The 26,916-nt window shown below is 45.1% G+C and overlaps 3 protein-coding genes across 4 annotated transcripts in view; all 3 read left to right on the top strand.

The window, feature by feature from the left end:
* DHX29 (DExH-box helicase 29) overlaps positions 1 to 14,682 on the top strand; it is a 31,841-nt gene extending 17,159 nt beyond the window's left edge. For both annotated transcript variants that reach the window (XM_030969094.1, XM_030969093.1), the window contains exons 18-27: positions 277 to 365; positions 979 to 1,107; positions 1,911 to 1,986; positions 3,654 to 3,878; positions 5,516 to 5,652; positions 6,275 to 6,368; positions 7,070 to 7,372; positions 8,683 to 8,814; positions 11,609 to 11,705; positions 12,436 to 14,682. In XM_030969094.1, the coding sequence (XP_030824954.1) occupies positions 277 to 365; positions 979 to 1,107; positions 1,911 to 1,986; positions 3,654 to 3,878; positions 5,516 to 5,652; positions 6,275 to 6,368; positions 7,070 to 7,372; positions 8,683 to 8,814; positions 11,609 to 11,705; positions 12,436 to 12,491 (1,338 nt within the window). In that variant the 3' untranslated portion in view covers positions 12,492 to 14,682. The remainder of the gene's footprint in view (positions 1 to 276; positions 366 to 978; positions 1,108 to 1,910; positions 1,987 to 3,653; positions 3,879 to 5,515; positions 5,653 to 6,274; positions 6,369 to 7,069; positions 7,373 to 8,682; positions 8,815 to 11,608; positions 11,706 to 12,435) is intronic.
* A 934-nt stretch (positions 14,683 to 15,616) lies between these two features.
* On the top strand, positions 15,617 to 17,138 carry CCNO (cyclin O). The gene is made up of 3 exons (XM_030968970.1): positions 15,617 to 15,856; positions 15,938 to 16,123; positions 16,250 to 17,138. The coding sequence occupies exons 1-3, from the start codon at positions 15,617 to 15,619 to the stop codon at positions 16,733 to 16,735; spliced, it is 912 nt and encodes a 303-aa protein (XP_030824830.1). The 3' UTR covers positions 16,736 to 17,138.
* A 1,904-nt stretch (positions 17,139 to 19,042) lies between these two features.
* MCIDAS (multiciliate differentiation and DNA synthesis associated cell cycle protein) lies at positions 19,043 to 21,604 on the top strand. Its single transcript, XM_030969459.1, has 5 exons — positions 19,043 to 19,055; positions 19,766 to 19,838; positions 20,231 to 20,445; positions 20,591 to 20,701; positions 21,128 to 21,604. Exons 3-5 carry the CDS (start codon positions 20,245 to 20,247, stop codon positions 21,602 to 21,604), a joined length of 789 nt encoding a protein of 262 aa, XP_030825319.1. The 5' UTR covers positions 19,043 to 19,055; positions 19,766 to 19,838; positions 20,231 to 20,244.
* The last annotated feature ends 5,312 nt before the right edge of the window (positions 21,605 to 26,916 follow it).

Raw genomic sequence — 26,916 nt, forward strand, 5'->3', positions numbered from 1 at the left:
TAAATGTTGACCAATTTTGGCTGGTACTAAGCAGTAATTTTGGTGGATTATAAAGCAAAATGTGAATGTGAAATTATTTCTTAACTTTTAATTTCTCTCCTTGGGGAAAACTAGACCGTTTTCCAAGTCGTGTAGCTTTTCATTATTTGTCAGATTATTTAAGGAATCATTTCTGGGTAAAAAAAATTTAACCAGACTTACTGCATAATAGCAATTTAAAGATTGAAACCTGTTACCATTCCAGTTCTTCATTTAATGTTATGTTTCTCTTTCCAGATTGTTTTGGCAACCAATATAGCAGAGACGGGTATCACAATACCAGATGTTGTCTTTGTAATTGATACTGGGAGAACAAAAGAAAATAGGTGAGAGTTTGATTTTCATCAGTCACACTGTGATTACTGTAAATAGTTGGAGGATAGAGCTGCAAGGATTTTGTAGTATCTTTATTAACTTAGAGCAATCCTTTTTGTAATTATCTATTAATTAGAGTTCTGGATGCAGAAATGTGCTAAGCTCATTTAAAAGCTTGCAGTTTTGGGTACAGGTTTGGGATGTATGTTTGAAGTTTCAAATGGTGAGAAGAGCAAGGGAAGTTCATAGATAATGGATATAATGTATGGATAATTATGATTAAGTACTGTTTTAAAAATGAAGAAAGTTGTTTTTATGCCATCTCAGGTTTTGAAAGTTATTTTTCTTCACTTTAAATGTGAAAATCCCTACACAATCTTTTAGAATGATTCTGAATTGCCAAGGAGATGAAATAAAAAAGCTTTCATTTTCCAGTTCTTATGCTTTCATTGGTGACTTGTATTCAGGCTATTATAATATACAGTTCCTCCCAGATATGCTTGGTTTTCAAAACTAAATGTATTTTCAAAAATTGCTCATTAGATATATTGTCAGTATGCTGGTCTTCAGGTTATACATGAAAATTTCATTTCTGAAATCTGAATCTGCTTTATAATGTTTAAGGTATCATGAAAGCAGTCAGATGAGTTCCCTGGAAGAGACCTTTGTTAGTAAAGCTAGTGCTCTGCAGCGACAAGGAAGAGCTGGCCGTGTTAGGGATGGGTTCTGCTTCCGAATGTACACAAGAGACAGGTATTGTAAACTTAGCAAAATTCTGTAAATCACATCGATACCATGGTTTTTTTCTGTGTAAATCCAAAAATTCTTGTTGAAAATCACTTTACTTACTGCAAACCAGAAAGATAAAACTGGAAAAAACTCAACCAAAACAAGAATATGAGTATCACATGTGTAAAGTGTTAGAGTAGCCTTTCACACTTTTTGAAAAAGTTAATTTTATTCTTAATATTTCTGTAGTGTGTTTTTTAAAAAAACTTTCACAAGTAAAGGAAAAGTGCAGCACAGGAAATTGCAGAACATCAATTTTTTACACCACCTGATTGGCTTACATCAAATGTGTGCAAACCTTACCTTCTAAACTTTGACTTTTTTATCAGACAAATCTGTAGGCTTCTGAGGAGGTAATCTCTATGGATGAGATAGGGGCACTGCAGAATTAGTTTTTGTTACTGCAGTGGAATAACCTTTTTCCTCCTTCTTTGAAAACCTAAAGTGACTTTCAGCTGAGAAAGAATTAACATTGAAGTCTTTTGATCTAACCATTGAAGTGTGCCTTTTAGCCCCCTAAAAGGCTTTTCAGTTTGAAAGCATTTTACAGACTTTTTTTGAAATTGGGGTTTCCTGCCTTTTTCTCTCTGACTAAAACTTGTTTTCAAAGCCACAACACATACCTTAATTCAAAGTATGAATGGCTTGGCCATGCTACTCCCTTCCCTGCCCCTCAAGAGAAAAACTGCAAAGAATGACTAGGTAAAAACCAGATTTACAAGTTTAATTCAAAGATTTAGTTGAATATATATTTTGTGATGTTGCAGGTTTGAAAGCTTCATGGAATATTCTGTTCCAGAAATACTGCGTGTGCCTTTGGAGGAATTATGCCTTCATATTATGGTACAGTTTTTGGTTTTAGAATGGCTAACCTTGTGTGGTGGGTTGTTGACCGTGACTGGATGCTGGGTGGCCCCAAAGCTCCTCTATTACCTTCCACCTCAGGTGGATGGGAGAGAAAATATAACAAAAGGCTCATAGCTAGAGATAAGGATGCAAAGAGATGACTCACCAGTTACTGTCCCAGGCAAAATAGGCTTGATTTATGGAAATCAATTGAATTTGTAACCAATTAAGTTAGAGTAGGTTAATGAGAAGTAAAAAATACTCCTCCCTCTTTCCTGGGCTTAACTTTATTTCCCAATTCCCTGCCTCCTATCCTCCATCAGCACAGGGAGATGGGGAATGGCAGTTTTGGTAAGTTTATCACAGATTTCTGCAGCTGCTTCCTCCTCAGAGAATGGGAGAATTCCTTCCTGTGCTCGATCTTGGGGTCACTTCCACTGGAGACAGTCCTTTACAAGCTTCTGCAGTGTGAATCCTTCCCACAGGTTGCAGTTTTTCATTAACTGTTCCAACATGGATCCCCCTCAGGGTCATAAGTTCTGCCAGCAAACCTGCTGCAGTGTGGGCTCCTCTCATCAGGCACCACAGGTCCTTCCAGGAGCCTGCTCCAGTGTGAGCTCTCCTCGGGGTCACAGCCTCCTTCAGGCCATCCACCTGCTTGAGTGTGGGCTCCACCACAGACCTCCATGAACTGCAGGGGAGCAGCCTTCCTCACCATGGGCTGTAGCAGCTGGAGAACCTTTTCCCCTACTTTATTCACTGTTTTTAGTATCTTCAGACTTGTTCTCACCTCCTCGTCTCTGGCTGCAGTTTGTTTCTGGGCAGTAACTTCTCCTGGAGGCATGATCACCATCACTGATTGGTTCAGCCTTGGGCAGTGGGTCTGCCCTGGAGCTACCTGGCATTGGCTAGATATAGGGAAAGCTGCTTTCTCAGCTTCCCACCAAACTCACCCATGCAGCGCCTACTGCCTAAACCTGGCAACACAAGCCCAACACATCTTGTTAGCTAAAAATACTATGCATGCCTCTGGGCGAATTACACCTTCATACTGTTGCCTGTTTTGGAGTTATTGACCCTAGTAGCTGAAAAGGTTTGTTACTACAAACCTAGCCCAATGCAGTTACTTAGTGGGGCTTCTCATACAGGTCAGGGAGTAACTCAGCACTTGATTGCTGTAAAATACGAGCATGCTGTTCAGAGAATAGTGATAATAAATATTGTTCCAGTTTGCATCAGAGTGACAATTTTAAACTCTGTTAATAGCCTTCTAATTGATTTCTGTTTAAGGGAGGAATTCCATTACCTATCACCATGTCTTAAGTGAGTAGGATGTCCATGGGAAAACTGGCAACCTGGGAAATTAGTGCTGGGTTGAACTGCAGCCCATCAGGATTGAGAGTCCCCTGCTTATCAGTGATCACTGGTAACACACTTCTCTGAACAGTGGTCATGCCATATGAAGCCCTTCCAAACTGTGAAGTTTTGTTAACCTAATGTCAGGCATGTCAGCCTTCCAGGAAGCAAGATGCTTGTTCGGTCGGGAGGGAATGTCAACTTTTGATGCAACATCAGCTTTCCAGTTTTTTGTGTAGCTGTTAGATAACTTGATTACTTTTTTATAATAAATTTTATATTGAAATATATGTCCCTTTACTTCACAGAAATGCAGTCTTGGCTCTCCTGAAGATTTTCTTTCTAGAGCATTAGATCCACCACAGCAGCAAGTAATTGGTAATGCAATGAATCTCTTGAGGAAGATTGGCGCTTGTCAGTTAAACGAGCCCAAGCTGACTCCATTGGGCCAGCACCTTGCAGCCCTTCCTGTTAATGTAAAGATTGGCAAAATGCTTATATTTGGTGCTATATTTGGCTGCTTGGATCCTGTGGTGAGTGAAAAAAATGGTATTTTAAAAGGTATAGAAATTATTTATTCTTTGCAATTAATCTGATTTCTTGTAATGTGGTATTTTGAAAAGATGATGCAAGTTAAAATGTTTACTTTAAGGTGAGGGCACCCAGACATCATGAAGGGGAATAATACAAGTGTTCTTTATGGTTGGACTCAATGATTTTTAAGGTCTTTTCCAGCTCAAAGTGGTTCTATGATTCTAAACTCCTACATACTCTCCACAGTGGATAATCAGGCTTGCTCTCCAGATTTTTTGCGGCAGCTACTGTTATGGCAGTCAGGTGAAGTCCCAGGTGACTGGGAAAGGGGAAACATTGTACCTGTCTTTTAAAAAAAGTAGAAAAGAGGGGCCCTGGGAGCTACTAAACTGTCAGCTTCAGTTCTCTACCTGGGAAGATCGTGGAACAGATCCTCCTAGAAATATAGTGTGGCACTTGGAGGAAAGGGAATTCAAGACACCAGCATGAGCTTAACCAAGGGCAAGTCCTGCTTGACCCCACCCGGTAGTCTTCTGTGCTGGAGAGTCCACTTCAGTGAACAAGGGAAAGGCTACATATGCGTTTATCTGGATTTCTGCAAAGCCTTTACTGTGGTCCCCCATCTAAACTGGGGAGAGATGGATTCAGAGGGTGAACTATTAGATGGATAAGAAAGTGGTTGTACAGTCCCATCCAGAGGCTTGTGGTCAAGGGCCCAGTGACCTGATGGACAGCGGTGACAAGTGGTGCCCTTGGGAGTTTGTGTTGGGACCAGAGTTATTTAATATCTTTATCAGTGACATAAGACAAAGGATTGAGTGCACCCTCAGAAAATTTGCAGATGACCCCAAACTGAGTGGTGATCTTGACACACCTGGAGGATGGGATGTCATCCAATGGGACCTGGAGAAGTGGGCAGATATGGAGCTCACAAGGCCAAGTGCTGGTGCTGCACCAGGGCAGGACAACCCCAGATAGCAGCACGTGCTGGGGATGAACAGACCCTGCTCTGCTCTGCTGAGACCCCACCTGCAGTGATGGATCCAGCTCTGGTGGCTCCAACACAAAAGAGATGTGGATCTGCTGAAGTGAGTCCAGAGTTTATCACAAAGATGATCAGAGAGGATTGGAGTACCTCTTCTTTGAGGAGACTGAGAAAATTTGGGATGTACAACATGGAGAAAAGGCTTCAGCATGACCTAATTGCAGCTTTTCAGTATCTGAAGGGCATTGAAGAGGAACTTCTTAAAGGGGCATATGGTAACAGGACAAGAGGGAATGGGTTTGAACTGAAGGAGCATTTGGTTTGATTCAGTATTGGGAAGAAATTCTTTACAGTGAGGGTGGTGAGACGCTGGCATGGGTTACCCAGAGAAGTTGTGAATGTCCCATTGCTAAAAGTGTTCAAGGCTGGGTTGAATGGGGCTTTGAGCAACCTGGTTTAGGGGAAGGTGTCCCTGTCTAAAGCAGGGGCTTAAAAGCAGGGGCTTGAAACTAGATGATCTTTAAGGTTCCTTGCAACCCAAGCCCATAATTCCAAGATAATGATACAAGAAAGTTTCAGGCTATTTTTGTGTTATAAATCTGTAAGCTTATAACAAAATTCTTCTAAGTGATGTGTACTGAAAAATTGCAGGCAACTTTGGCTGCTGTTATGACAGAAAAATCCCCATTTACTACACCTATTGGTCGAAAAGATGAAGCAAATCTTGCAAAATCATCTCTAGCTGTGGCAGTTTCAGACCATATAACAATCTACAACGCTTATCTAGGGTAAGTGATGATTCTTCTATGCTCATAACTAGTAGCAAATAACACATAATGCAGTTATGTAAAGAACCCTTAATATTCTTAAACTGCTTTCATTTCAAGTTTTTTTTCTGTTCAGAGTAACAATAGATTGCCAAATACTGTAACACAAATGGATAGTTTGCTTAGTGTTTTGGTTTTCAATACCTTCTAACTATGCCTGCTTACATACAGAAGTTTACTGTGTCAGTTTATCCTAGTGTTTTGTTTGCTGTTTGTGGTATTTTGACCAGAATATTTTGTATTTGATAAAGCACAAATGTATAAAATGACATACAGATTTTTTCCTCTTTAGGGTATTACCACTAAGTCTGAATTTTGTTTTGACTGTGAAGAGAGACAGAAATGTGTGGGGGTTGAGAGTGAATTGCCTTGTATTGTTGTTAGTATCTGTCAAATCTACTTTACAGTCATGTTCTTTAGAGTGTCCTTAGACCAGCAGACTTCATCTTCATTAATACAGCTTACTTTAGAGTGGAGAATGCTTTTCAAAACACATTTTTCTTTTTTAACTTAGCGCCTCTTCTGCTGTTACAGTCTTGATGGGTTTCTTGCTCTAATAAGACACTCACTATTTTTTCCTTAGGTGGAAAAGGGCCCGACAGGAAGGGGGGTATCGTGCTGAAATGACTTATTGCAGAAGGAATTTCCTTAATAGGACTTCACTGTTAACTCTGGAGGTAAAACTTATTATGCTCTGTACTCATAAAGTTGTTTGTTAAAATTTCCCTCTGAAAATGTTGTTCCCTTTTAAAGGCATGATATATGGCAGTTGCTATTTAGACAAGATAAAAGCAAGTGGAATTTAGGGACTGATGAAATACACACTCTCAATCAAGGTAGCTGCGTCTGTATTTGAGTTTCGGATATGCACGCTTTGGTAAACAGCTTTGTATCACTGCCTTTGGAGAAGCTAGGCCTTACTTTCATCAGAGAATCAAAACTTCATGAATTAAAGTACTTATGTTGTTCTTGATATCAAATAACATATCTATTAACAGTTAATTTGAAAGATGAGCCACAAATGTACATGAATGGCCTCTTATTTTTGGTGAGAAATTGTTTTTATTGATCTTTCCTTTTAAGTTTGGGTGACTGAATACTTCTAAGTAGAATTCGATCTTTGATGCAAATATATCTTTTCATTTTAACTGCAGGTAGAGATTCAGTATTTGCAGAATATCAGATTGTTATAAATAATATTTTTATCATAGAAATAGCTAGGATTCCAGTGTGGCTGCAGAAAATACAAGTGATTATTCTAGTAAGGGATTTTCCCTGAAGAGCATGAATCATTCAGATGAACTGTCATTTCCTGCTGTTGAAGTGGAGTATGTAACTTTTTTAATTCAAAACTTTACTAATACTATCCTAATTTCAGGATGTGAAGCAAGAACTCATAAGGGTGGTCAGAGCAGCAGGGTTTACAGCACCTTCAACACAGTGTGCAGGGGATGGAAATGGAGCCACACAGTCCCTGTCTCTCAGTGAAATAGCTCTTCTTAAAGCTGTGTTGACTGCAGGGCTGTATGACAACGTAGGAAAAATACTATATGCAAAGTCTGTGGATATTACAGAGAAGCTGGCTTGCACGGTAGAAACTGCTCAGGGTAAAGCTCAAGTTCATCCCTCTTCTGTAAATCGTGACTTGCAGACTTATGGATGGCTGCTTTACCAGGAGAAGGTAAGTTGAAGATAGTGAATGTAGCTAGTAGTTTGTTTAAAGATGGAATTCTGCCTCTAGTATACTTCAAACTAGTGTATGTTATTTAATATCTAATTGTTTTTTGTTAAAGAGTGTTATTATCTAATGATCCTAAAGTCCATAAAAGTGGGTCAACTGAGTGCTGAAGAAAAAGAAGGTGAAGCTGAAGATCATGGACAAATCTGTTAATGGTGAAGCTGGTAGCTATAAATGGGAGTCATTTTCTGTGTATCATTTAACTTAAAAGTATCTTTGATTTTTTTAAATACAGTCTTGTTGATTTTAATAGCACAGTAATATGTAATAGTAACTTTTCAAAGTCTGCTTTGTTACTGTTCTGAGGTTTTGAAACTTGGTACTGACATACACCAGTAATAAAATAAAAGAGCCAATTCTGTAATGGACAGCTAAACTCCCTAAGTGAGTTGCATTTTTTTTAACTTATTCCCCTTCAACTGAAAATCTTGTCAGCTATTTGCTAAACTGAAGTGTTTGTATCTAGTTATACTTCTGGTACAACAAAAGTTTGACAGTTGTTTAATGGCTGGATTTACTGTGGAGAAGCAGGAAGTATTAGACTTTTTAATGCATATAAAGTGATAGTATTTTCTGAGAATTAAAAATATTTCCTGACCCCCAAGAACATCATAGTGTGATGACAAGACGGCAGCTAAGGGTGGGTAAGTTATTCCATGAAGAGTGGGGCAAACTAAACCTGCACTTTTGTATAAAGATGCACTCTTTTTATGTCCATTCTTCTCACTACAACTCATTTCACCCCATTCTGTCTTTATTCAGGATGTTCCAAAGCCAGAATCAGCATATGCTGAGCCCCATACTTCATGCAGTGTGTGTGTCTCTGTGTACCACATTTATGCATGTGCATATGTGGATATAGTTAAACTGATAAAATAGTTCCCAAGAAGAATGTATAATGAAAGAGCTTTGCCTGCCTTTTGCCTCAGTAGAGTTACTACTTCTGCTAGTGTTGCTTCTATGAACACCACTAGGTTAATGTTATGTCTCTATTTGAGCTTTAAGAAGATAACTGTGGCTTTAGCTAGCTTCTAGCATATAAACCTGTCACTTACTTAGAATGAGTTTTTTTATGTGGTGTAAGGCAGACAAATAGCTATTGATTGCAATAACTTGTTTTGGTTGCATCTTGAAAAAGGAAAAAAGTATATTTCTTGCTTGTAGAAGTAGCAATCAAATTTAGTGTTGTAGAATGTTACGTGATTGGGATTTTTTGTTGATGTTTTAAATTGTTTGTGTTTGTTTATATGCAGGTGAGGTATGCCAAGGTGTATTTGAGAGAAACTACTTTAATATCCCCCTTTCCCATTTTGCTTTTTGGTGGGGATATAGAAGTCCAGCATCGTGAGCGTCTCCTGACAGTTGATGGTTGGATCCATTTTCAGGTGCGCTGGAGTTATAACTAATCACCTTTTGTGATTCCATGAGCTTTCATACTACATAGTTGATACATTAGCTTGATTCGGATCACCGTGTATGGGAGATGGAGACAAGAGGGAAGAAAGGGGAGAGAATTTAAGGTAATGATGGGAAATTTTATATAGACATAATGAAATCTTAATAAATCACACTCAAAATAATAGACTTGTCATACGCAGTGTGCAACAAATCAGTTCCCTCTCTCAAGAAGAAAGTGTTTTTTCAGAAAAGGTATTGAAAATGGATGCAGACTAAACCTTTTTTTATAAAGCTTGTACTAAAAGCAGAGGAGTGTACTGTTTTTATATTACCCTTTCTTATAATTTTACAATCTTGTAACTACGTATTTATCTTTAGCACACTACTGTATGTACTGTTCTATAGTGCAGACAGAATTGTTTGAAAAAAAAATCCAAATTGTAAAATAGCTGCTTACTTGGCTTTGGGGTGTTTGGTTTTATTGATTTGATTTTTTCCTTTCTGCATGTAAAAGTTTTACTTGGAAACTGGAAAACTAAGAGCACTTTCCTAGCATATTTTTGCAGACAAAATAGTTGTCATAAAAAGATCCTGTGTAAATTTTGATAAATGACGAGTTATGTTATCCAGGCAGCTACATGGTTACAATTTTCTGTGCTCTTTCTGTGCTCTGGGCCTTGTGCTACTCTCAAAGACAACTGTAAGCAGCAAAACAATTTTTTGCAGTCTGTTGATCCAAGTAAGCCGTCATCTAATTTAATTCACTGATATTCACGAACAGGGAATTTTAACAAGCAGGTCCCTTGTGGATTTAGAAATTCTTTTTCTGGTCCCTGGATGGCTACAGTTGTGCAGTTGCTGGGTGTCATGGTTTGACACTGGCACAATGCCAGTGCCCCATGAAAATATACTTTCCTGGTGTTTGCTGTGAGATGTGACCAGGAAATAAGCAAAGCAGGCCTCTAGCTTAGAAAAAAAAAAGGTTTATTAACTAAACTACAAAAGGAAAAAAAAAAAACAAAACACACACACACACCTGAAAAATGAAAACTCCACAAAAACATTTCCTCCTCCCCCCACCACATTTCCAATACATCTTCCAAATTTCAAGTCTCCATCCATCACCCTGTAAATACTCAATTTCAGTCCATCAAGAGGAGAGGAGTCCTTCTTGGGGCCATGGTGACCTCTTCCTTGCATGCCCAGCACGCTCACCACTGCGCATGGATCAGAGCTGCTTCGAGGGTTGTCCTTTTAAGGGTGCTTTGACCAGTTCCGAAAAAGCACAGTTTTCTCTCACTCTCGGGACCTCTTGTCCCCCCCATACTTGTCTACCCCCTGGGGCCGGGGAGTCTCCAAAACGGAACCCTCTCAGTTCTGAGCCATCACCTCCCCCCTGCATGCAGCCTCTGTGTCGCGAGGAAGCATGGTTCTGTCCATGGCTGTACCAAAAAGAGTCCAGCAACCAGCTACTCCATCATCTCTTTCCAGCCTCTTCTTTACTCTCCCAGCCTCACTCACTGCTCCAACTGTCATTCACTTGCCCATTTCCTCTTTATCATCCACTCCATCTCCCCTCTGGGAAAGGTCCAAATTCTCTGTGAGGTCTTCATCATCCAGAAAGGGGTTAACAAACTCCTGCACGCGGCCAGGCTCCTTCCCTGCTGCACTCCCCCCTTCCCCCTCCTTCTCCACAGCCGATATCACTTCAAGGCCACAGGCCCCTACCAACTTTCTCTCTCTCATCTTCTAGCTGGGGGGGGGGCTGCCCAAATCCTCTCGGCCTCTCTCCCTCTGTCTCTCCTGGGGGGGGGGGGGCTGCCCAACGCCTCCTGGTGCCTCCACCACCCTTCCATCCTGAGGGGTCAGGCCTACCATTGCCGGGCCACAGGTTTTCCCCCCCCCACCCAGCTTGAAGCCGGGCAGGGGAGGCCTTGCCTCTTTGCTGGCCGGAAATCAGAGAGAGAGCCCAAGGGAGTGCTCTGCTTCTAACCCCTGTGTTCTCAGAGGCGCATCCACCCTCAGTGGCCAAGCCTGGTGTCAATTTTAGAATCTGAACACCTATTGGCCTCTGGCCACTCCATTCCCAGAAAACCTGCTTCCTGTAAACCCACGACACTGGGCTAATCATATCTTACAGTGTTTCAAAATTTCTACATTTCTACTGAGATGCTAAGCAAAATACCTTGCATTTTGTGCTTCTGCTGTAGCAGCTACTTGTTGTACCAAGGGCAGAATATAAATGAAATAAAGATTGAAATAGGGAGGAAAGGATAAAATGAAATATTTTTGGGAGCAGATTCATGTTTGGATATCCAGTTTCATAGTGAGATGTAGAAAAGGCTTGTGATTGCCTTGTCAGGAGGCCTGGCAGACCTCCCAAGAGGCAAATGCATAGCTGTTTTATTTCAGGTGTAAGTGTAATTTGAACTTTTTTACCTTGGCGGGTAAAAAGGCAATTAATTGGGCAGCTTATTGGTGAAGTAATAATTTTCTCTTATGCTGGTTGTGTGGGAACACATTCTAAGTTACCCTTCTCAGCTGCTGTTCTTCAGGCTTTGATACTGTGAAGAACTGGTGCCTAAAGCTATGGCATAATGTAAGCGTAGTCATTTAATGAGTGTACTATCTATCATGATTATCATTAACATTAAATATAACATATGTGCATCATGTTTGCAGGAATCTTGTTATAAACTCTTGTTTATATGTAGAGCAAAATTTTTATCTGTATTTTGGTGTGAAATGTCTGATGATGAAATGTTTGTCTTTTCTCTATAGGCTCCTGTTAAGATAGCAGTAATTTTCAAACAGCTGAGAGTTCTCATTGAGTCTGTTTTGAAAAAGAAGCTTGAAAATCCCAAAATGTCACTTGAAGGTAACTTATTGCTGGCATTACTCTTTGTTAAATGGACCTTGTAGCAAAACTGAGGAATAATTAGTACACTGCATCCTCACACAGTAGCTTGTGTGACATGAAAGTTCCATTAAGAAGCATCCAGAAAGTCATTACTAACCCTGCATGTATTGGGTGGCTCACCTCAGATGTACAAAGATCTGCACAACTGCCATTTTAAAGATATCCCTGGTAACAGCATTCAAGGTAGTGGTAGTAATGGTGAGGCAAGCATCTCGAAATAGAATTGAGATTATGTGTAGGGAGTCCTAGGCATAGATGATTTATAAGTGTTGTGCGAGTTGTCTTAAAATCTAGGTTAACCAATGGCATGTTGTTCCCAAAAATAAGGGATAGCGGAGCGCAGTTTAAAATTTGGACACTGGATATTCAGGAGCATATTGTAGGTGGGGAAGAAAGGGAGTTCTGTGTGCTGATGTATCTGGAGTTAACCCACAACTTTCCCAATCTCTTGTGGAATACTGAAATAGTCATCAGCAGTTCATCAGATAATTTTATGATGATGTGCTGTGTACATACTGTTTGTCCTTCTGCTTGCCAAATGGTAATCATGTGTTTCGCTGTAGATTCTGGCATAGCCTAAAACATTAGAATTTTAAGTTGCCAAGAGCTAGACTTCTCTTACTATTTTTGGCATTTTGAGAATCAAGTTGCTCTTTTTCACACTCTGTGGTTTTTTTTTCTTTTCTAGATGACAAGGTCTTATACATCATCAAAGAGCTGATAAAAACCGAAAATGGTAACTGAAATCAGAAATCAGTAACAAAACAGAGCTTCAGTAATTGCAGGGGAAATTGGCATTCCAACATTAATTGGAAGTATTTAAATTCTTAGTGTGGTTGATATCAGCGATGATGGGGATAGACTGCATGATTTTGCATAGGATCAGCCTTTCTTTTTATCAATTTTAAGATGAACATTGGATATATTTAGCCTTTACGCTATATTTGGTGCCATTTGTCTTGGCTGTATGAACGATAACTGCAAGCAGTTTTTTCAAAATAGGACCTGTTCACAGCCATTTCTTTTTTAACTTAATGTGCTAATCATAGCATCAGTACAGTGTGTACTGATGATTGAAGATTCGATCCTGATTCTCAGTTGAGTAGAATTCTGTTTATGCAAACAGAAGACAAATGTTTCTCATATGGGTTACCTAAGTGGGTTTTTTTTTGGAACTGTAAATTTACAGTATTAAACCAAGACATCTTAGAGAAATCTTAATTTTTCTGTATGATTTACATTGAGAAGATGCTCTATAAGCATCTATAAGATGATAGTATGGACTGCTGTGAATGAGTGCTCAGCGAGATGTGTACTGACCAGCAGCTCCTCCCAAAGAAGAGGATGTGCCTCTTCACACAGTTATTCCTCCCTGTTTACCCTGATGCTTGCAACTCCTGCAACTGTACTATATTTTGCTCTCCCTTTTTTGTATGTTAAGTTTTGCATAGTTCTCCTGGCCCCCTTCAAGAGATGATTATGTGTTTTTTCTCCTCTTATTGATCAAAATTCACATTGACTGTCTTCAAGGAAATACCAGAGAAGTTCCTAATGGAAACTTCCAGTGGCAGTTCTCTCCTACTCCACTTGCTCACAATGACTGGATGTCTGTGTGTGATCCTTTGTTTCTTGTTTCTTTAATACTGAATAATCCTTAACTGAATAGCTTAATGAATCAGATGGTCTCATCTTACACCTATCCACACTATTTCTAATTATGAAGTACAGTTTTAGATTGCCAACTTAGCTTTCAAGAATAAGGAATATATTGGTGGGGAGGATCTGCCATTAGACAGTTGCAGTTAAATGGGAACTGTCTCCACAGGCAGAAGCACACTGTAGATGACAACTTTTGTTTAATCTGAAAAATAAAGATTTTATACAGCAGAGGTTAATCATGTACAGAAAGGGCATTCAGGAAATTGAATGCATAAAAATGCAAAATACATGGAGCCTATCCATTTCGATTATCACAGCAGAACTGGTATTGCTGTCCATCTTGTGCACATTAGCTTACACCAGTTCTGGAAAAGGAAAGCTGTTTGCTAACAGCTCTGAAGGAACAGGGATCATATCTGTTATTCTTTTATGCATTATGATAATTTAGTGGTAATCCTGATTTCAAAGGAGATAGGAAGTAACTTTTGGGGATTTTTTTACAACACCATTTAGGCGAGGAAGCATTTGAACAGGAAGTTTTGATCTTAGACTTTAAGATCTCAACTTTGCCTTCAGTATTCCCACACTAAAATCAAAACCTGCAAATATTATTCATTGAAGATATAAACTAAATCTGTACCCTAAACCAATTTCCTATGTTTTATTTTCATTGAGATATTTTATTTGGTTTTGGTTGAGATGTTTTATTTGTATCCTTTGGAAACATGAATTAGAAAAATATCTCAGTAATTCAGTTATTAGCAAGCTGCTCTTTCATTTGGGTTTTGAATTTTGCAAATGAGTTGTTGGTCTTAAATGGTTAAATCCTAGGGAAAGTGTGAATTGTGTTTGAGTTCTTCTCCTTTATCCAGCTGTGATAAATAAGAGGGTTTTTTCCATTTATAGGTGGTAATGTTGAAATTCAGAGTTATTATTTGTGTTTCTCTAGCATGCTGTGCTTTGTAATCCTCTAAATAAATAACTGAAATAAATCAAGGGGATATATTGTAATAACTGAGAAATTGCACGATCTTCTGTGTGAGCAACAGTTTTCTGTAAAACAGATTAAGGAGGTCACACTGTGGTGTACAGTTAAGCACAGTTAACTTAAAAAAAAAAAAAAAAAAAAAAGAAAAACCCAGAAAACAAAAAAAACCAGATGCTACACTGGCTTTCTGCTTCTGCAGTGTACATGAGCAACTTTTGTGCCTGTATTCTTTTGGGTGGATGAACTTTCTCTTTTGCTCTATTTATTTAATAAAGACTTGTGTTAACACTTCTGTGTTACTTTTCTCAAAGCATTTGTCACACACAAGACCATTCAGTATCTCTGGATCTTTGTCACCATAATCTCAACTGTGGTCTGCAGTGTGTTCTTTCTGTTTTTTAAAGGCAGCATGTTCTCCTGATCTCTGTCCTTACTTTGGAGAGGAGTTCCTCCTCCTGCTATTCACGCTGTAGACTTCCCACCTCCTCCCATTTTTCTTCTGTATTGTTGGCTTCTTGGAGCTCTTGTTTCCTACTGCCATCTTTCCCAGTGCTTAACCCAGAAGAGGTTTTCTTCGTCCTGGTCTTTCCACATCTATAACACACTATACATGGGTGGTTGGAGTACAGGACTGTTTTAATTTCCCTGCTTTTAACTGTTTAAAATAGTGCCCCATCACATAAATAGTCCATGGATGAAAGCGTAACTGAGACCCAGATTGCATCGTGAGCTCCAGCATTCGTGGATCTGTCCCCTGCTGTCCTCCTATGCTGTTTCTGGTGACCTGCACTGGAAGTGTTACTTACGGGCAGTGATCGGTAGTTGTTAAAGATCACGAGGTTCTGAGTTGAACTGCTAGGAGCTGGAGAGACGCCTGCGTTGGTAATGGCAAAATCGAGGCAGCGGCTTCTGCTGGCGCCGTTTGTGGGTTTACGGCACTGCTGTCTGGTTTGCTCTCTGTGCCGCGCGAGAGCGAGGAGGCCGTGGTCGGGAGGCCACATGGCGACTCCGCCCCAGCCTGTTTGCCCGAGGGCAAGCGGCAGAGACAGACGTTTCGGCGGCTCGCATTTTGTTTTGGAGACGGTGATCCCCTAAGTGCCCAGGCGACGGGGCGGGCGGGGCGGGGTGCCCGGGAGGCGGGCCGTGACACCTTTGGCGGCCACCGCTCCGCTCAAATAGCAAGTGCCGCGACCGGAGCGGACCTGGCGCGGCTGCCCACCCCATGGTGACGGCGGCGAGCGGGCGGTGCGGCGGCACTCCGGAGCGCCGGGGCCCCGGCGGCTCCCCTGGGGGCTGCCCGCGGCGCCCGGCACGGCGGCGGCGCCTGGGGACGGGGACGGCGGCGGGCGAGAGCGCGCAGGAGCTGCAGGCTTTCCGCGACTACGGGGAGAGCTGGTACCGCTCCCGCAAGGGGCTGGAGAGCCGCTTCCAGCCGCGGGAGCCGCTCGCCCGGCAGCCGCAGGTGCGGACAGCGGGGCCGGCGGCGGGGAATGGGCGGGAGCCCGGGGTCGGCCGCGCCTGATCCCCACTGCCGGTGCCGTAGGTGACGGCAGAGGCGCGCTGCAAGCTGGTCAGCTGGCTCATCCCCGTGCACCGGCATTTCGGGCTCTCCTTGGAGGCTCTCTGCCTGGCCGTCAACATCCTCGACCGCTTTCTCGCCACTACCCCGGTGGCCGCCGACTGCTTCCAGCTTCTGGGGGTAACAGCGCTGCTCATCGCCTGCAAACAGGTAGGGGCGGCCCCGGCTGCCCCCGCTGAGGCCGGCCTGAGGGGGCCTCGGACAGGCCGGGCTCCGCGCCAGCTCCCCCGCACTGCTTCCCGGCGGCAGCGCCCTCACTCCTGTCCCCACCCGCAGGTGGAGGTGCACCCTCCTAGCGTGAAAGAGCTCCTCGCCCTCTGCTGCGATGTCTTCACTCGCCAGCAGCTCCGCAACCTGGAGTGCATCGTCCTGCATCGCCTGGACTTCGACCTGGCGGCGCCCACCGTCAGCTTCTTCCTGGAGCACTTCAGCCAGGTGCGACTGGAGGCTCGGGGGGCCGACGCGGGGGAGGCGGCGGACGCGCGGAGCCTGGCGGCGGGTGTCGCGGAGCTCAGCCTGGCTGACTATGCCTTCACCAAATACGCGCCCTCTCTGCTGGCCGCCAGCAGCCTGGGGCTCGCGGACCGGCTCCTGCGCCACCGCAGTCCCCTGGACCTGCGAATCAGCGGCTACCCGGAAGGGCTCCTGCGGGACTGCATGGACCAGCTTCAGCTCCTGGTGTGTCTGAACGGGCGGTCCCTGTCTCTCCTCCTACCCTCGGAGGTGGCCCAGAAGTGCCCCTGGCTTGGGGATGACCGCTGACAGCGGGTGGTGGTGGAGACGGCTCTGGCTCGGCGTTTGTGCTCCACAGTCGGCGCAGTCTGATCCACTAAGCCTTAGTGTCATTGGAGCTTAAAAATTAGATGGCATTTTGCAAACGATTTTATGTGTCATGTTATCTACACTGTCCCTTTGCTGTATTTTTTTAAGTCAAGCATGTAAATATTTTACTGAATCTCACGTGCTGTGTTATTTAATTGGAGGGTGGTCCATAAAGATAACTGGACCAACTGAATATTGAGTAAACTCTTTTCTGCTTGTTACCTCTATACGTTTATTGGCTGGCAGAATGCAGATGCAGCTGGGAGAGGAAACACATTGGCCCATAACGAATTCACCTTGTCACTTAACACAATTCCCCACAAAATAAACATGCCCAACAGTGTCATTCCCTGTGATGCCTATGTAATGTGAGTCAAAGTTACAAGATGCTTATACATCTTGAGTTATAAGATACCAATATAACCCGAATCATAACTTTCTAGACAATGTAATAGCCAGTATATGGTTAACTAGTTGCTTAATGCTTAAATAAACAGAAACTCACCAGGTGAATAGTTTCAAAAATAGACAAATAGTTTCAAAAATAGGCAGGTATAGCTATATTGAGAAGCAACAGGATGTACTGATTAGTAATTAGCAAATGTAAAGCAAATTAGCCACAAAATGAAGACTTTAGACCAGTTAGATCCAGAAAGACCAAGGAACACCACAACTGTGTATGCTCCAAAGACAAAGTTGAAAAGTTCAGATGTGAGGAACACCTTAAGCCTTCATTGAAGAAGACCTCCAAGACCACCTAAATTGAGGAAGCACAAGCACAGTACAGAACAATTTATATCCATGAGATAACATTATGTAAATAAGTTCCGGTGCATATATGATGATGTTATAACGACGTAGCAATATTAAGCAATACTTACTGTATAAATAAACCACAGCACTTGGCAAAGGTGGGTGGGTTAGGTGAAGAAATCCCCCTTGCCTCCAGTACTGCAATAAAAAAATACCTGCTCTATAGCCAGTCAATGAGGTTTTATTTCACCCGTTTCAAACTGCCACCGCTGGCTTGGTCATGGCTCGGGGAAAAAAAAAATTAATACACTGACACAAGTGTAGGAAAACAGTGTGGAATAATAACAACAGCTGGGTTTGTTTGTTTTTTTGTTTAGTTTTCTAGCAGATCTATAATCCAGATGCACGCTCCTGAGCTGGCTGGCACAATCAAAGACAGAAAACAGTCATTGTGTTGTTAAATATTTCATTTTCTTCATTTGTATCTGTGTACAAAAGCCGTGTTAAAAGACCTCATAAGCACCTGGAGCTGCCCTAGGGAGTGCTCACCTTTCAGCGCAGGGGGGACCCGGACGCCGGGCGGCGCTCCAAGTACTGCCTGCCCTCAGGTGCTGAGGCAGAACGAGCAAACCTTGTCCACGCTGCTGTTATAAAAAATACCTACAAGACCACCACGGGGGAATAAAGGGCAGCTGAACCTCCGCCAACCCCGTCGGGCTGGACACGCCGCAGCAGCGGGTGCGCCCCCCTGCCGGTGCGAGGGTACCCTCTCCTGTGCGCGGATCGGCACATTCAAGATGCCATTGACGGGCTTTTTTCTCCCACATAACACACCCTCCACCTGCCTCCCCCGTGTCCCCCGTGGCTTTCAACACAGACGGGCCGTATTCCTTAGAGAGGTTTAACAAACACCATTATAAAAACCAGCCCAGCCCCCAAGCTGCCGCCCGCACTGCCCGGCAGAGAGCCGCGGGGCTGAGCGCGGCACCGAGCTGCTGGGGGCCGGGCGGCCGTGCTGGCGGGGCAGGCAGCGCCTATGCTCGTGTTTCCCTGCGGGACAGCCCCTCGGCCCGCCCAGGCTCCACAGGCGCGGGGAAGGGTTCCGCGGGCGCGGGAGCGGGCGGCGCGGCCCGGGGCGGCGGCGGGAGGTTTCGGCGCCCCGCAGGACGGCGGAGGCGGGCGGGCAGCCCCGCCATGGCCGCGGCCCCCGCGCCCCTGCTCGCGGGGCGGCGCCGAGCGGGACGCGGGGCGGAGGGCGCCCGCCGGCACCGGAGCTGGAGCCGAGGCCGGGGCCGCGGCGCCAGCATGGAGCAGGGCGGCCGCCGCCGAGCCTTCGGCAGTATCTGCCCCAACACAGTCCAGGGCCCGCCCGCCCGCCCAGCCAAGAAGCCGACCCGGCCCGGCGGGGACACGGCGTGGACGCCCCCGGCCGCCCTGAGCCCCCGAGCTCCCCCGCCCCGTGTTCGCCGCAGCGGCGCCTCGCCGGCCGCCGCCGTGCCCGCCCTGGGTGAGTGAGCCTGCGGCGGACAGCCTTAACCCCCAGGCGTGTACCCTTCCCCGTTCCCCCTTCTGCGCCCCTCTGGTGTTCCCCCACCGTGTTCCCCAGCCGTGATACCTCCACCTTACCCCCCACCGTATTCCCCCTCTCCATGAACCCCACTGTATCCTCCCTGGTTCCTTTGCACCCCGTTTCCCAGCCTTGCATTACCTGGCTATGCACATCGAAGATGTTCCCCAGCTGTGCTTCTCATTTTGCCATGCCCCGGGGATTTGCTGTGTCCACCCCTGCCCGTGCTACTCACCGTTGTCTCTGTCCCCAGTGCTCAGCACCATCAACTGGCAGGATTTGGCAGCCTCTTCCCCCATCCTTCCCACTACCCCAGCTGGCCCTGTGACCCTGCAGCAGGTAAACCTACTGTTCAGAACAGCCTAGGCTGCACTTGGCACCTGAAGGGGTAGCTCTCTCAAGCAGATGGGTGGTGGCAACTTCCCTAGCCTCAGGTTTCCCACCTGTGAAATGGGCACAGCAGAGGACAGCGTCTTATCCCATGTGTCAGATGGGTTGCAAGTGGCAAGGGGACGGTGCCTGGGGGTGCTGGAACTGTGATAAGGTGCTGAGCACAGGCAGCAGACACTGTTGAAACAGTACGGGCAGTGGTGTGGGCAGGTCTGAGCCCTGGGCCCTGCTCACTGGATCATTTCCTTCACCCCTGCCAGGGTCCTTGCTTCCAGGATGGGCCGGAGATTGATTTCCAGGAATTCAGGGATACTCTTGGTGATTTTATACCTGGTAAGTAGATATTTTTCCTTATCTGAGCCAAATGTATCTGCATGTGCACATCTGCAGTCATGCTGCATTCGGTCTCCTCTTTTTTTTTGCTTTGCTTTTAGAATTTTGGATGCCCACTCACTGCATGTTTGTCCCACCATGGGACAGTCTGTTAGGTAGTGCATTCTTGCTCACCCCCTTAGACACCTGGGCTGTCACTGAGCTTTCTCCCACAGGAGACAAATTAAATCCAGATTCAGGATACATAGCTGTCACAGTAGAGTAAAAGCATTTCAGAGGGACATGTCCAGAGGGAACCTCCAGAGGGATGATTAGAACCAGAAATGGTGTGCTGGGTTTGGGGTGAACAGACATGAATACCTCCACTTAACACTTGTGGCTATTCCTTCCAGATGTAGCCACCCTAATGCCACCACCACTGGACTGTACTGACTATGATTTCTCACTTGGTGAGGAGGTGGCTTTTGCCCCCTGCACCCCACAGCTGCAGAGCAGTGCTCTGGTGCAGGTTCCCCCACAGAACCTGTCTTCCCCTGAGCCGCGCTGGAGGGACCTGGCAGACCAGCACCAGAAAGCACTGGGAGATGCCCTGGAGGCAAACAGCCAGGTAGGGACCCCAAAGCCTTCCCCAGCCTACACTGTGTTCTGTCACATCCTGTTGAGGCGGCTGCAGGGCCCTGGCCTGCAGCATCCCCTGGCTCCTGCACCATGTGGCTGTCTCGACCACCCCTTTCCCCATTTGTCCTTCCTAGTTGCAGGAGACCCTCACACAGAGGCAGGAAGAGCTGGTGACACTGCGGGAGAGCAACGTGCAGCTGAAGGAGCTGGCAAGTCAGGCCAGGCAGCTGGCTGCTGTCCTTGACGTGAGTGCTGCTCACCATTCCAGCCTGGCTGCCCTGTGGCCCGTCTTGTCCCTGGGGGACAGTGTGATGTTGGGTGCAGGGGGGAACCGGGTGCAGGGTGAGGCAGCACGGGGTGGGACAGGGCCTGGATGGGGGGAGATGTGGAATGGGACTGTGCAGTGTGAGGCTGTGGGAGTTGTGTGGTGCAGGACGGTGTGGGGTGGACGGCGTGGGGCAGGGCAGCGTGGATTGGTACGGTGTGGGGTAAAGCAGTGCAGGGTGGAGCAGGGCAGTGGGGGGGTCAGCGTGGTACGGTTCGGGGCCGGGTAGTGGGGTGTGGGAGGGGGCCGTACGGTGTGGGATGGAGCAGCGGAGCAGAGTGTGGTGCGAAACAGGACGGGGCTGTGCGGTGCAGATCGCGGAACTCGCGCTCCCTCTCGCCGGCAGACGCTGATGCTCCCGCAAAGCGCCGACGGGACAGTCCTTCCTCCTCTTCCTCCTCTTCATCCTTTACCTCCTCCGCCCGCCGCCGCCGCCGCCGCTGCCCCGGCCGGGGCCGGCCCGGAGGATGCGGAGGGCGTGGATGCCATGCTGCGGGCCGTGTCGGAGAAGTGTCGCGCCGCCCTGCGAAGCCTGGGGGCAGCGCGGGGGGCAGCCCCGGGGGCAGCCCGGGACACAGCCCGGGAGGCAGCCCCACAGCCAAGCGCGCACGGCCGGGCCCGCGCCTGCACGGCGCCTTCCGCGGGCTGCGCACCGGCCGCGCCGCGCCGCGCCCCGCCGGCGGGGGAGCTGGAGGGGGGCGGCAGCCTGCGGGCCGCGCTCGGCGAGGCGGGCGCCATCCGCACCCTGGCCTTCCCGCAGGGAAACGCCTTCAGTCTCCGCACGGCCGCCGGCGGGCACCGCTTCCGATGGGTGCCGCGCTGAGAGCCCGCGGCTCCGGGCGCCCGTGCCAGACAGGGCGAGCGCGGCCTCTGCAGCGCACCCCAGCCCTCGGCATGGTCCCCGTTTTCTCTTGGAAAAGGGGTATTCGCGCTTTCCCCCGACTGCCGGAGAAGCGACGGGAGAGCGCGGCGGAGGCGCCGTGCCCCAGAGACGGTCCTGTGCTGCAGGCTTCGTACGCCGCGCCGCCGGGGCTCCTGGCCCGGCAGGTTGCCATCATTAGCTTGCTAATGAAAGTAGAAATTAAGCGAAGATCTGCCCGGTTTTATCCAGAGGTTTTTAGTCAGCTGAGGAGACAAGTGTAGCTGACAAGACAGTGGCTGGAGTTGGCCAGTATGAAAGCAGAGTGATCGTCACAGGTGGTTAAACACGATGCAGCTGCTCCATCCTGGAATTTTACACTCAATGTTTACAAAGTGTACTTGTATCGTACATGTGTGCAACTGTATATGTATATTTGTACTTGTTATGATTATTAAATGGTGCTTAAAATTGCCATTTTTTTGTGCAGATTTACTGTAGTTTTCATTTTGCATCAAGTATGCATATTTACTTTAATTAGAGCAGAGATAGCAGAAAGCATCTCTGACAGAATAGTGATGCAAAGTTTTGGAATAAAACATGCTACTTTTAACCTTAGTCAGTGGTACTAACTTATGTAAAGAGAAATGTTAAAGAATAACAGATTAAAGGAGATTTATATAGTGTACTGCTAAAAATATGTTCATAGCCTAACACCATGACCATGATGCATACCAAACACTTTTTATCAGTGTGTATCTGTGTGCCTGATGGTGCTCCTGTGAGTCTCACTGAGAAACATTTCATTTCACCCATTAGTTTGAAAGCTAAGCCAGTAATAACACTCACGTAACAGTACCTGATTTTTTAATATTTCTGTGGCACCCAAGTGACACGCTGCTCCACCCAGGGTAGGGATTTTCTCCCTGTGAAGTTATAATTTTTTCAGCATTCAGCTTTTCCAGTATCCTTGCATGGGTCCACGCACATTAACAGCAGCCCAGCTGTGACACGCCTCTATGATGGTTAAGCTGACAGCACATTATCACCTCAGGGGATTTCCTAGGGGAGTTGAAACCCTGCATGTACTGTTGTGCTTTTGGCAAGCAGAGGTGTATTTGGAAGGTGAGTGGTTGTTGTTGCTAGCACCACATGTAATTGTATGGCTGCTAGGAGACTGCAAAAGTGGTCATTGAGTATCTGATGTCCTTCATGTCTGCAGCACTGACATTTTTCTAGCAGGAATGGTGCTGTGGGCTCAGCCCTGGGATGACTTCAGAGACATTTTTGCAGATCTTTCTCACTTTGGCCAAAATCCTGTATGAAAGCTCTGGTTTGACAGCAGATAGAAGAGACAAAATCTTTCTGTCTGCACTGAGTTCAGCAGGGAATAAAATAATAACAAAAGATAGCATATATATGGACACACACACATATATATATGTGTGTGTGTGTACAATTATATATATACATATGTACAATTATGTAATGCTCATAGGAATATTAATTCCTCAGAAATGAAGTGACACACTAAAAGTGTACACATCTTGTAGGATGTAAAAAGGAAATAACCACCCTGTTGGATTGTGACTACTGTTGATCTTGCTGCTACTTCAAGTTTTTCAGAATTACAAATATGTTTTAACCCACTTTTCTGTGAACCTGCTATGGCATTTCCACTGATTACTTTCACTCATAATGTTCTATGGTAAGAGGATCCTTGGTTAATTTTGAGATGTAATCTAAAAGTAGTAGAAAATGATCATAAATGTACTTCTAAGTCTATTTAATTTGAAGATATATTAATCAGAAAGGCCAAAAATTGGCTAATGAGAGCAAGATGTGTTGTATTAAACATGTTTACAACAATACTTATACATTACAGTAATATATTATATGACAATACTTATACATATATAGTAATATATTATACCAGTTACATTACACCAGCATCTATCTCTACTTGTCGAGGCGGTCATAGCTCAAAATGAATACCTTAAATATCCCAAACCAAATCCCTCATTACTTGTTGGTGGCTCACCTATTCCCAGGTGTCTTGATTAGATATCAGGTCTAGACCTCTTTGTGGCTTCCACCTGCCACTCTCAGCTTCACCAATGCCGCCTCCCCCACTCCGTCCCAGTGGGTCACAGTAGCCCTAAACACTTTACACTAATACTTACTTATACATTAAACATTACAACCATACTTATATATTACAGTGAACATCACAACAACAGAGTCCACCCCCCCCTTTTTCCCCCCCCCCCCCCCCCCCCCCCCCCCCCCCCCCCCCCACCCATCCAATGAAGGATATTGCTGCAGACTGCCAAGAGCCCTGGCATGTCCGGCTCTCAACCCTTTTTCGACCCTCAGGGGCTTTTCCCGAAGCACCCAGCCAGAAGCATCTGCAGCTAATCCAGCAGCGATCCAATGAAGGATATTGCTGCCAGACTGCCACAGAGCCCTGGCATGTCCAAAGCTTCTCCAACCCTCTCCTGGGGTCTACCCTCCTGGGGTCAATCTTCTTCTGAGATTATTCATCCCCTCCAGGGGAACTCACCATCTTCTCCTGGGACTCTCCTTGTCCTCGCTGCAGCCATCTCTGGGACTTTTTTTTTTGCAGCCATCTCTGGGACTCTCCTGGTCCTCACCCTCTCCTGGGGTTCCTGGTCTTTGCAGCAGTCTTCTCCGGGGCAGCCTTCTCCTGCTTCTTGCAGTCTTCCTCTGCAGTCATCTTCTGGGCAGCCTTCTCCTAGCTCTTCTTGCAGTCTTCTGACTCTTTGTCCGGCTCCACCCTTTTATGCCCCTGGTTCTCAATTACTTACAGGTGTTAACACAGCTGCAACTCATTGGGGAATACTGTGCCCCCTTACAATTCCCCCTACAAAGATGTTTCTCAGTGAGACTCACAGGAGCACCATCAGACACACAGATAGACACCGATAAAAAGTGTTACGCAACATGGTCATGGTGTTAGGCTATAAACGTATTTCTAGTAGTACACTATATACATCTCCTTTAATTTATAAAGGGCATTTTAAATTGACACTTATCCATCCACTTCCATACAGGAGCTGCATAAAAAATGGCAAAGTTCTTGCACAAATTACTGGTTTTGACAACAGTAAATTAGAAGGACTCCTGTCAGACAGGAATTGATGGGATCACAGGGAGCAAATCCTGGTCCCTTGATGCCCATGTTTCATGCTTGTCTCATCAGAAGCTGACCTTGGAGAAGCTGGAAGACTACCTCTAGGAACCCTCACATCCAATTTTTGCTGTATTTTGTGGTTTTATATTTTATGCTTTATGCTTATTGTCTGGGAGAGGATCTGTGCTGAACCCCTGGACACGCAGGTGTGCTGAACTGAAGAACATCCTGGTTTGTGGTTTATGCTCACTGTGATATTCTGTCCCTGGTGGTGCACTGTCCATGCAATGGGTAAAGGGAGCTAGCCAAGTCCCCAGCAGAAATAAAATAGATGTAATAACATTTCATGAGTGTTTTACCTGCTCATGTTAAGTAAGCTTTCTCCATCTTTCCCTTCCCTGCTGGTGCCAAGCCATGGCATGTGTGGCTGTGGAAGTGTGATGATGCAGAATTGCAGACAACTGGAACACTTTGAGGTGAAAGAGAAAAATACCTTTTAATTTTGGAATGCCAGGGTAAGGGTTTAGTGAGTTGATGTGTTGAAGACAAGCACACCAATTTCATATATACTTGGGAACTTTTTTTTTTGGTGGGTAAAACCCTTAGGTGTTAATTACAGGAAGATACCAGACTTCAAGGGACAGCTTGATTAAAACTACACTCTAGAAAGACAGCTAACTTCTAGTAAGTAGGTGCATATTAATTAAGTTAGTAATTTTAAGGGGGGAAAGGGCAGAAGAGACCTGGATGGAGTTATTTAGAAATGACATAACGTTTTTGTTATAGCTAGAATTTGTGAAAGCCTTTTTTTATCAGCAATTTTCTCATCCCTTGATCAAAAGACAATATCCAAGACTGAGTGTCAGCATGGTATTTTCCTGCAGGGCTTGTTAGGGCTGTTCAATGCATCATAAAGAGAAAATATTGCCCATTCTCAAGTCTGAGCTACTCTCCACATGCCAGTAATATAAATATTCTTGCTTTGATGTTCATTATCAAATTGTATGTAAACACAGGCAAACATTTGGTGTCATTTAATTGCTCTGGTCACTGTTTCTGAAGCACACAGGTTCAGGCAACTCCCACCCATATTCCATCACAAAGATGCAACTGATGTTCCTGCCAGTTTGCCACAGATCCTGTGTGGCGGCAGGCAGGCATTGAGGTGGCTTGGGCATTTGGTGATCATGTAGAGACCAGACTCTAACATGGTTATCAGTGATAGCAGCAGTACTAAACTACTCCTGTTGGCCCTTCAGCAATTGCAGAGAGACTGAATTTCACTGGCATTCATTCCCTTGTTTTCCTGAATATTTTTCTAAATAAAAATACCCCTATGTCTATCTTCAAGGAAAAGGCAAGCATTTTTCAGTCCTCTTCATATGACAGCAGCAGCACTCTTCATCTTTTCTAAACACTGACTTCTGGTCAGCAGCCATTATTTGCATTTTGCATTGCACAGCCTCAACAAACAACTGAAGCTAATGAGGTCAAAAGAGGCTGTAGTTTGCTTTGGCACAACTATTTCATAGCTGCAGCAAAATCAGTCTTAAAGTCTGCCTTGCACCTAGCACCTGTTCAAACTCTGATAGCAAGTGACTATTTATGTTCAATATTTACTTTATATCTTAAATAAAATACTATGAAGAATAAATTAGTAAGAGTCTTCAAGGTTTTTCATGTGTTGGTAAAACACATGAAAACATTCAGTTTTGGTAAAATTTCCAGATTTCTAATGCGGATAATGCAGCTACAATTAGAACTCACTTGCTAAAACAAGTCATTGGATTTTGAGTCTATTCTCTTTTTCACCCAGTAAATTGTTGTTGTGATTGCCTGTGAGGATTATGATTTAAATCCAGCTGGAAGTTAAGCTTCATGCAACTGATCCCTGTCCTCCAGTACCTCACCCACACACCAGTGAGAGAGAGGAAGAGAGAGAGAGAGAGAAAGAGAAGGCAGAATTATAGGTTGAGATAACAATTTACTGGAAACAACGATGAAATAAGAGAATGAAAAGTAACAGCAACAATACATACTAACAACAATGTATAAAAGAGGGTGATTACACAAAAAATGCTCACGGTGTCTGACTGAGCAGACCTAGGGTCATACAGCTTTC

Source organism: Camarhynchus parvulus, chromosome Z (genome assembly GCF_901933205.1).
Source record: "Camarhynchus parvulus chromosome Z, STF_HiC, whole genome shotgun sequence".
NCBI classification, from domain to species: domain Eukaryota; kingdom Metazoa; phylum Chordata; class Aves; order Passeriformes; family Thraupidae; genus Camarhynchus; species Camarhynchus parvulus.

Coding starts and splice junctions, on each gene's coding strand:
- CCNO (XM_030968970.1), top strand. CDS start 15,617: ATGGTGACGGCGGCGAGCGGGCGGTGCGGCGGCACTCCGGAGCGCCGG. Junction 15,857..15,937: donor CGCTCGCCCGGCAGCCGCAG/GTGCGGACAGCG, acceptor CCGGTGCCGTAG/GTGACGGCAGAGGCGCGCTG. Junction 16,124..16,249: donor TGCTCATCGCCTGCAAACAG/GTAGGGGCGGCC, acceptor CCCCACCCGCAG/GTGGAGGTGCACCCTCCTAG.
- MCIDAS (XM_030969459.1), top strand. CDS start 20,245: ATGCCACCACCACTGGACTGTACTGACTATGATTTCTCACTTGGTGAG. Junction 20,446..20,590: donor CCCTGGAGGCAAACAGCCAG/GTAGGGACCCCA, acceptor TGTCCTTCCTAG/TTGCAGGAGACCCTCACACA. Junction 20,702..21,127: donor AGCTGGCTGCTGTCCTTGAC/GTGAGTGCTGCT, acceptor TCTCGCCGGCAG/ACGCTGATGCTCCCGCAAAG.